The sequence below is a fragment of the Salmo trutta genome, chromosome 38 (assembly GCF_901001165.1).
Source record: "Salmo trutta chromosome 38, fSalTru1.1, whole genome shotgun sequence".
Classification (NCBI taxonomy): domain Eukaryota; kingdom Metazoa; phylum Chordata; class Actinopteri; order Salmoniformes; family Salmonidae; genus Salmo; species Salmo trutta.
The window spans coordinates 21,465,473-21,474,108 of NC_042994.1; the positions used below are offsets into that span (position 1 = coordinate 21,465,473).

The 8,636-nt window shown below is 42.8% G+C and overlaps 1 protein-coding gene across 3 annotated transcripts; it reads right to left on the reverse strand.

The window, feature by feature from the left end:
* Positions 1 to 788: 788 nt before the first annotated feature.
* LOC115178767 (TOG array regulator of axonemal microtubules protein 1-like) lies at positions 789 to 5,880 on the reverse strand. Of its 3 annotated transcripts, XM_029740058.1 has the most exons (4): positions 4,610 to 4,636; positions 2,574 to 2,732; positions 1,694 to 1,825; positions 789 to 1,366 (listed from the first exon to the last, which is right to left on the reverse strand). In XM_029740058.1, the coding sequence occupies exons 1-4, from the start codon at positions 4,624 to 4,626 to the stop codon at positions 1,357 to 1,359; spliced, it is 318 nt and encodes a 105-aa protein (XP_029595918.1). In that variant the 5' UTR covers positions 4,627 to 4,636; the 3' UTR covers positions 789 to 1,356. The 3 variants fall into 3 exon arrangements, 2 of the variants coding, with proteins under 2 accessions (XP_029595918.1, XP_029595917.1); XR_003872696.1 differs by lacking the exon at positions 4,610 to 4,636 and adding an exon at positions 5,641 to 5,880 and having other exon boundaries at positions 789 to 1,825; XM_029740057.1 differs by having other exon boundaries at positions 789 to 1,825.
* Between the last annotated feature and the right edge of the window lie 2,756 nt (positions 5,881 to 8,636).

The following is an 8,636-nucleotide window of genomic DNA, read 5'->3' on the forward strand; positions in this document are numbered from 1 at the left end:
GAGAAATACTCCAGATATAACAGACTGACCCTAGCTCCCCGACACATTAACTAATGCAGCATAAATACTGGAGGCTGAGACAGGAGAGGTCGGGAGACACTGTGACCCACCCGACGATACCCCCGGACAGGGCCAAACAGGCAGGATATAACCCTACCAACTTTGCCAAAGCACAGCCCCCACACCACTAGAGGGATATCTTCAACCACCAACTTACCATCCTGAAACAAGGCCGAGTGTAGCCCACAAAGATCTCTGCCACGGCACAACCCAAGGAGGGGCACCAACCCAGACAGGAAGATCACGTCAGTGACTCAACCCACTCAAGTGACGCAGCCCTTCACGGGACGGCATGGAAGAGCACCAGTAAGCAAATTGATATAAAACAACCCCACTAAATGTTTTTAAATGCTCACGAATTTCTACAAAATGAGCACAAATTTATATAAAACATGGCTACAAATTATGAAACGAGCTCACAAATTGTAAAACTTCCACAATCTGTAATATACATCCGCTATACTTTTAGTTTTGGATGTTATGATGATATTCCCTGGAGGTCGGGGCCCACAGGGCAGGTGACCTGCGGGCCCATTCGGTAATCTGGCCCAGATAATCAAGTTACATTTTACATTACATTTTACATTTTAGTCATTTAGCAGACGCTCTTATCCAGAGCAACTTACAGTAGTGAATGCATACATTTCATACATTTCATTTCATGCATTTTTTTTTTGTACTGGCCCCCCGTGGGAATCAAACCCACAACCCTGGCGTTACACACACCATGCTGGCGTTGCAAACACCATGCTCTACCAACTGAGCCACAGGGATTGTTGTTACACATCCTCACACTGTCTTGGAGGATAAAACTGAGACTGTAGCCAGCTTCCATTTTACCTAATTTTATTGTCCAACGAATGTTCTCATCGTCCAGTAGTATTGGATGAAAATCCACAATGTTGGTGCCATAGAGGAGCACTGACCAATCTGCCTCCAAAAGAGGACTGCTGGTTTTGAGGATGGTGTGGAGGTCAGTGGTTGATGATCTGAGCACCCCCTGAGATGGTGAGTATGGTTTCAGTAGACCACTATTGAGCTGGTAGATCAGATAGGAGCTTCGAGGAAAGGTCATTTAGTGCTTTGAATGTGGTTCATATTGCCTTATAGTGGATTCAGGACTTGGACAAGGAGTCGATGCAGCTTAAAGATGCATTTACATGGGGGTTTGGATGATAGTGTCAAACTTCTTAGAACGAGTGAAAATATTGGAGTTTGGGGACTGGAGGGGACAATAGTCAAGTTGGGAAATGTGCAAATATTTCGATACAAATATATAGTCAAGTTGGGGATTATTCAGATATTCCTGTTGAAAAAGAGAAAAGAAAGAAAGATATAATCTTACAGTATATGAAATTCATCCCATTGGGCCAAAACGAATTGAATAAACGTTGTTTCCACCTCATTTCAACAACAAAAAAATCTATGTGATGACGGTGAATCAATGTGGAAAACACATATTTTTCACCCAACTTTTAACCAACATTTTTGGTTGATTTCACATTTTGGTTGATTTCCCAAATTTAAATCAAAACTAGACATTGAAATGATGTCTGTGCCCAGTGGGATTGGATTTCTGTAATCATATCAGCTCATTTGTCATACTTCTTCTAATCATCCAGAGAGAATGTACCTTTCTTTTAGGTTAACCTTTGAGATGACCTCCCTCAAGGATTCTCGCTCTTTCCTCAGAGCGAATTTGTCCCACATTTTAGCAAAGTCGCCATTGGTGGCCACGTTTCTCAAGATATTGCGACCATGATGCCTGTGGACAAAGATATTAATATCATCTTAAACGTGCAACATATCAAATAATTTCTCCTGTCTTTGATTAAAAACAGTACTCAATTGATGGCAACCTGAGAAAAAATATCCCATCAAAATAAGACATACATTAGGTAGAATTTGCAAGAGGGTCGAGAGCCGTGCATCCTAAGAAACACAACCCAGCCAAGCCGTACTACTTCTTGACACAAAGCCCGCTTAACCTGGAAGCCAGCTGCACCAATGTGTTGGAGAAAACACCATACACCTGGCGACTGTGTCAGCGTGCATTGATCACCACAGGAGGTCGCTAGTTGGCGATGGGAGAAGAACATCCTTTGGCTTCAGCTAAGCTTTTGGCTTTTTAACTTTCAAATCCACATGAGTGCCTGGACTTGGATTTTCCTATGCCACGTAGCACTTATTTGTGTTTATAATTTTTCCTATTTGTTTTCAATTACTATTCCCCTCCAAGAGAACCTGTGGTTGTTTTGGAATACCTAAAATCCACAATTCAATCCATGACACCCTTTAGCATAGATGCTGTAGACAGCCGACAATATGGCTTTTAAAGGCAATTTCAATTTGTATTCGTGGTAAATGCTGCAGATGTCGACTCAAGAGTAAATTACCTTTACAAGCTGCATTGTCGGCAATCTAGTGCTATAGCGAGCCATGGTTGAATCCCGGCCTATGTTAAGGCCGGCCATTATGTTTAAGCAAGCTACTTTACAGGAGGAACATCCCACCTGACTTCCTGTGCAGGGTCCACAGCCAGTTTACTGACGGCAATCAAGAAACGGTCAGTGAGGTCTTTCTTCCCCGACAGGAGACGAGCCATCCCCATGACCTCAGCCAGTCTCTCCAGGTGCTGAGCAGTGCAGCTCCTCACCGCAGCGTTACGGTGGCTGAGGAAGGAAAAACAGAGCACATCAGTTACATGTCATAGAGATACATGAGTTAGGAGACGAATGATAATGGATTGTATTAATAAAATCTCATCGATGGATCAAAATGTTCGGTTAGACTTTATATTAAAGTCCCTTAATATACCATTTAAAAACTGTTTGTGAAGAGTTTAATTACCATTTATTAATCATTATTCCTACATTTGTAAATGTCAATAAGAAATCTATAAATTGTTATTTACACATTTATAAACGCTATTTTAAATGATTTGTTCATGATTTATCAGATAATAAATAAGGTATTTGATCATAGTATGTTCACAATTTGTAAATTATTAATAATATACTACTAATGTACTATAAACCAGTTATAAAGGAGTTATTGTCAAGGCATTTGTTAATGGTTGATTAATGGTTTGACTCACCATTTATATACATATTTATAAATGTATTTAAATTCCAGCCCAGGCACAATTTTGATTTTGGTCACTAGATACCAGCAGTGTCAGTGCAAGGTCTTAGACTGATCCAAAGAACCATTGTATATCTGTTCAAAGTGTTGTATCAAGACTGCCCAAATGTGCCTAATTGGTTTATCAATACATTGTGCACTCTTCTCAAACAAATAGATTGATATTCTTTCACTGTAATACCTACTTTAAATTGGACAGTGCAGTTAAATTAACAAGAATTTAAGCTTTCTGCCCATATATGTCCTGGGAAATGTTTTTGTTACTTACAACTTCATGCTAATCACATTTGCCTACATTAGCTCAACCGTCCCGCAGGGGGGAGACACTGATCCCGTAGAGGTTTAATATCATAGTGTTTCTTAAGACCTGCCTAAATGAAAACATGTGAATATTTGTGATGGTGTATATTAACTTGATTGACTTTGTAGTGTGGTAGTATTTGATATATAACTATTTAAACGTTAAAATGTTTATCTTTTACGCTATAAAGATACTTAAAATATTCACGCAAGCATTAGGCAATGAGTTGACATTGACTAGCAAGAATTGGACTGAGAGTGGAAAGGTATTTAACATTATGAAATCATATACAAGGCATTAACAAACATTACAATGCAATACCTTATGCATGATCAGAGAGGGAGAGAAGTCATAGCCTGAAAGGCCATGCCCCAAGAGTCGCTGGGGTGGAGAGAGAGAGAGCGTATCTCACTAGCACAGGTCAGGAACAAAGAAAAAGAGAGAGACAATGAATCTAAGACTATTGTAAAAGCCTCTGAGTTGTTAGAATAAAACAATGTGAGTTGTCAACCAATATGCTACTATAAAAGTGAACTTCCAATCAGATATCAGACCTACAGATGTAAATACAACTGAAACTCTGCTACCCAGAGTGGTGATGAGGGGGTTGGCGAGATAATTGAAATTATAAACCGGGTGGTTCGAGCCCTGAATGCTGATTGGCTGAAAGCTGTGGCGTATAACCTACCATTTGGTTTTGAAATATTGAAACCAAACCATATGATTTGAATGAAGTATTTAAGTAAACAACAGGAAAAGGTGACTGTAAGAAGCACTCATAATTTCAAATAGGCTACATGTCGTATTAAACTGCATATAAACACTCTAAATAGGTCAGGAGTCAGACATGTAGCCTAATACGAAATGTATTTGTAGTAGAGTTAAAATGGTTATTCCATCAAACTTCAAATAATTAGAATAGTACACAACGCAGAACAGAACAACCAGGTTGAGAGCCAAAGCCCGCGAACAGGAATATTCCAAGTTCAGACAGAAGGGGGGAGTCAGATCGCTTTGATCGCCAGGAACTTTACTTTTGGTGTCTATTTTTAATTGTTGCGCTACTGGTGCTGCCTGTTGATGTTAGGTGGGCAGTTACAGTACCTGAATGATGTTAACATCTTCGGGTTTTGTTTCATTAAATATATTTTATTTCATCTGGGTGCATGCGTCACCTACTAACACCCTGGTACTACCCGTAGCTGCCGTTCTCCTCAGTCCGAGAAAACACAGAGAAAGGTGTGTCTTGCAGATTACTCCTTTGTAGAAGTCCATAACGTGAAATAAATAAAACATCCCAAGGTTAATGCTGTAGAAATTGTTATAAGGGAATGTGAGACTATAGAAACATGTAACTTTCAGAGTTGTATTGTTGTTATTAAGATAGTTTACAGAGTGCTAAAAGTGCTGCTGTTGCTAGCTAGCATGCCTTTCTGTGATGCAGACGGTTAGCTGAGCTGGTGCGGGCGTTGCATTATGGGAGATGTAGTTTGGTCCTCTAAGGTCTGAATGGGATAGAGGCGATTTCACGTTGTAACTTGTAACTTGTTTGTGCTGTTTTTTGTAAATGAGTTGTTGTATTTTGGTACTGTCAACACTATGGCGCACGCGCGCAGCCAGTTTGGGTTCCGTGTAAGCTCAGCATTTAAACAACATTTTGTTGTATTAAATCGTTATAGTCTATAAATTGCACATACATGCTGATTGACTTAGAATTAAATACAAATTAAATGAAAAATGCCTCATTAGGCTCAGTCTACAGTGCCTTTGAATTCATTTTTAGAAACAGTCTGTAGCTTCAGGCTCATGTGATTGTGCCTGGAGAGCAGGCCAGCCGCAGAGAATACGCTCTCAGCTCTTGCAGAGCCACTTGGGATGCTAAACACCGTTTGGGCCACTAATGCCAGGCTGGGCAGGGATGCATAGTTATTTTTATTTTGTTCTGTAGGTAGGCCTAAAGGATTTTAGTTGAAATATCCCTATGAAAACAGAACGCTCCTTGAAAGAGGTAATAGAGTTAACATGCCCTCAATGATGGCCTAATGTATAGATAATAGAAGGAAAATTAACTTTTTAGAGATTATTTTTTGTTCATAAATAATGTGCTAAAATGACACACTTAGCTAGCTACCCACCTCGTTCCTTTCTGTTAGCATGTACACGTAGTAAGTACATGCTTTCGGGATACCTGTCTTTTCATTCTTTAGTTGTGGACACTACATAACCGCACTCCCTCTCTTGCTCTTGGTCCTCCTCATCTTTGTAAGTCACATTGATTTTTCACCTGTGTGTTTTATCAGCTTCTTTATGAAGATATTTAGAATATTAGATGACAGTAGCTAAAGCAAGGTGCTATAGCAGCACACAAGTAGACTACAAATGCATGCTGGGCCGGGCATGCCCTGAGCTTGTAAAATGAGTGGAGCACTACTGGAGCGAAATTGGACTTACAGTAGTGAATGCATACATTTCATTAAAAAAAATTCCCCCCGTACTTATTTACCACCTTATTTACCATAATGAAAACATTATAAAACTGCCAATTGAGGTGCTAAAGGAGAAGTTAAGTGATTTCTGTTATTTTATTAGCTAGAATGAACAATTTTAGAGTGAAAATTAAATTTATTTTTATTGGGACGACAACCCTCTCTGGGGGTTTGGGGATGGGGGGGAAGACTTTGTAGGTGCGGCTTCCGGGAAAATGTTCGGTCCTCAATGTTCCGGTATGAAACACAGCGTTTTACTTCCTGTAGTTCCAGCTCTCACATGAAGCCAGTTAGTTCTCTGCTGGTAGACATGTCCTGATTAAAACACACGCAACAAAAAAAAACAAAAAAACTATGACTTCGTCTGTAAACGGAAGAGTATTGGATGAAGATATGGATAATCAAATTGTACAGGTTGGTAGAACAAAACCAGTGTAACGTTAGTAAAACTAGCTTAGCTACTGTTCGCTGTCTACCTGGTGTTAGCTTGTTAGCTTAGCTACTGTTAGCTTGTTAGCTTAGCTACTGTTAGCTGTCTACCCGGTGTTAGCTTGTTAGCTTAGCTACTGTTAGCTGTATACCCGGTGTTAGCTTGGTAGCTTAGCTACTGTTAGCTGTCTACCCGGTGTTAGCTTGTTAGCTTAGCTAACGTTAGCTGTCTACCCGGTGTTAGCTTGTTAGCTTAGCTAACGTTAGCCTTACTCTGGCGCTGTCTTGTCAGCGAACAAGTTAAGAACAAATTATTATTTACAATGACGGTCTACACCGGCCAAAACCCGGACTCCTAATCACGGCCGGATGTGATGCAGCCTGGACCCGAATTAGGGACGACAGTGACGTCTCCAGCACTGAGATGCAGTGCCTTAGACCGCTGAACCAGGGTCTGTAGTGACGCCTTCAGCCTCTGAACCAGGGTCTGTAGTGACGTCTCCAGCCGCTGAACCAGGGTCTGTAGTGACGCCTCCAGCCGCTGAACCAGGGTCTGTAGTGACGCCTCCAGCACTGAGATGCAGTGCCATAGACCGCTGAACCAGGGTCTGTAGTGACGCCTCCAGCCGCTGAACCAGGGTCAGTAGTGACGCCTCCAGCCGCTGAACCAGGGTCTGTAGTGACGCCTCCAGTGCCTTAAACCGCTGAACCAGGGTCTGTAGTGACGCCTCCAGCCGCTGAACCAGGGTCTGTAGTGACGCCTCCAGCCGCTGAACCAGGGTCTGTAGTGACGCCTCCAGCCGCTGAACCAGGGTCTGTAGTGACGCCTCCAGCCGCTGAACCAGGGTCTGTAGTGACGCCTCCAGACGCTGCGCCTCATGGGAGCCTTGAATCAGGGATTTAAATTCTCCATGTTTAGACGACTGTAGACTGACCCTAGAGGGACGACTGTAGACTGACCCCTAGAGGGACGACTGTAGACTGACCCTAGAGGGACGACTGTAGACTGACCCCTAGAGGGACGACTGTAGACTGACCCCTAGAGGGACGACTGTAGACTGACCCCTAGAGGGACGACTGTAGACTGACCCCTAGAGGGACGACTGTAGACTGACCCCTAGAGGGACGACTGTAGACTGACCCCTAGAGGGACGACTGTAGACTGACCCCTAGAGGGACGACTGTAGACTGACCCCTAGAGGGACGACTGTAGACTGACCCCTGGAAGGACGGCTAGTTTAGATTGACCCCTGGAAGGACGGCTCGTTTAGATTGACCCCTGGAAGGACGGCTAGTTTAGATTGACCCCTGGAAGGACGGCTAGTTTAGATTGACCCCTGGAAGGACGGCTAGTTTAGATTGACCCCTGGAAGGACGGCTAGTTTAGATTGACCCCTGGAAGTACGGCTAGTTTAGATTGACCCCTGGAAGGACGGCTTTTAGACAATACCCAGCAATACAGCTCTCTGTGTAGAGAGCCTTCCCTGTAGCTCAGTTGGTAGAGCATGGTGTTTGCAACGCCAGGGTTGTGGGTTCGATTCCCACGGGGGACCAGCACAGAAAAAAAAAATGTATGAAATGTATGCATTCACTACTGTAAGTCGCTCTGGATAAGAGTGTCTGCTAAATGACTAAAATGTAAAATGTGAATGTAGATTGAAGGTGTGCCTGATTTCTGGATTGCAGTTCTGTCAATTTTGTTTACCGTTGGTGGAGGGAGTCCTCTAACCGGTCTCTCTCTCTCTCTTTTGTCTCTCTCTCTTTGTCTCTCTCTCTGTCTCTCTCTCTCTGTCTTTCTCTCTCTCTGTCTTTCTGTCTCTCTCTGTCTCTCTCTGTCTCTCTCTCTCTCTCTCTGTCTCTCTCCTTCTTCTGAAAAACAGAACTCCTCTCCTCTTCGTTCCATCTTTCTCTCTCAATCGCACCGTCGTCTCTCCGTCTCTGCTCTCTCGTCTCGCTCTCCTGTCTCTGTCTCTTCCCTCTCTTGTCTCTCAAAAAAAGAAACGTCATTCCTCTCTCTCTGTCTCTTCTCTCTCCCCTACTCCTCTCTACCTCCTCACATCTCATCTTCCATCTCACACTCTCGCTCTATATCTCTGTCCCTCGATCTGTCTCTAGTCCTATCGTCTCCTCTCCTCCCCATCCTCTCTCTCTGTCTCTCTCTCTGAGTCATCTCTCTCTGTCCTCTCTCTCTCGCTGTCTCATCTCTCTCCTGTCTC

Excerpts from the sequence above, each read along its gene's own strand:
- LOC115178767 (XM_029740057.1), bottom strand. Across the intron at positions 1,826-2,573 it reads GACCCTGCACAGGAAGTCAG|GCATCATGGTCGCAATATCT; the intron begins GTGGGATGTTCC and ends CTTTGTCCACAG.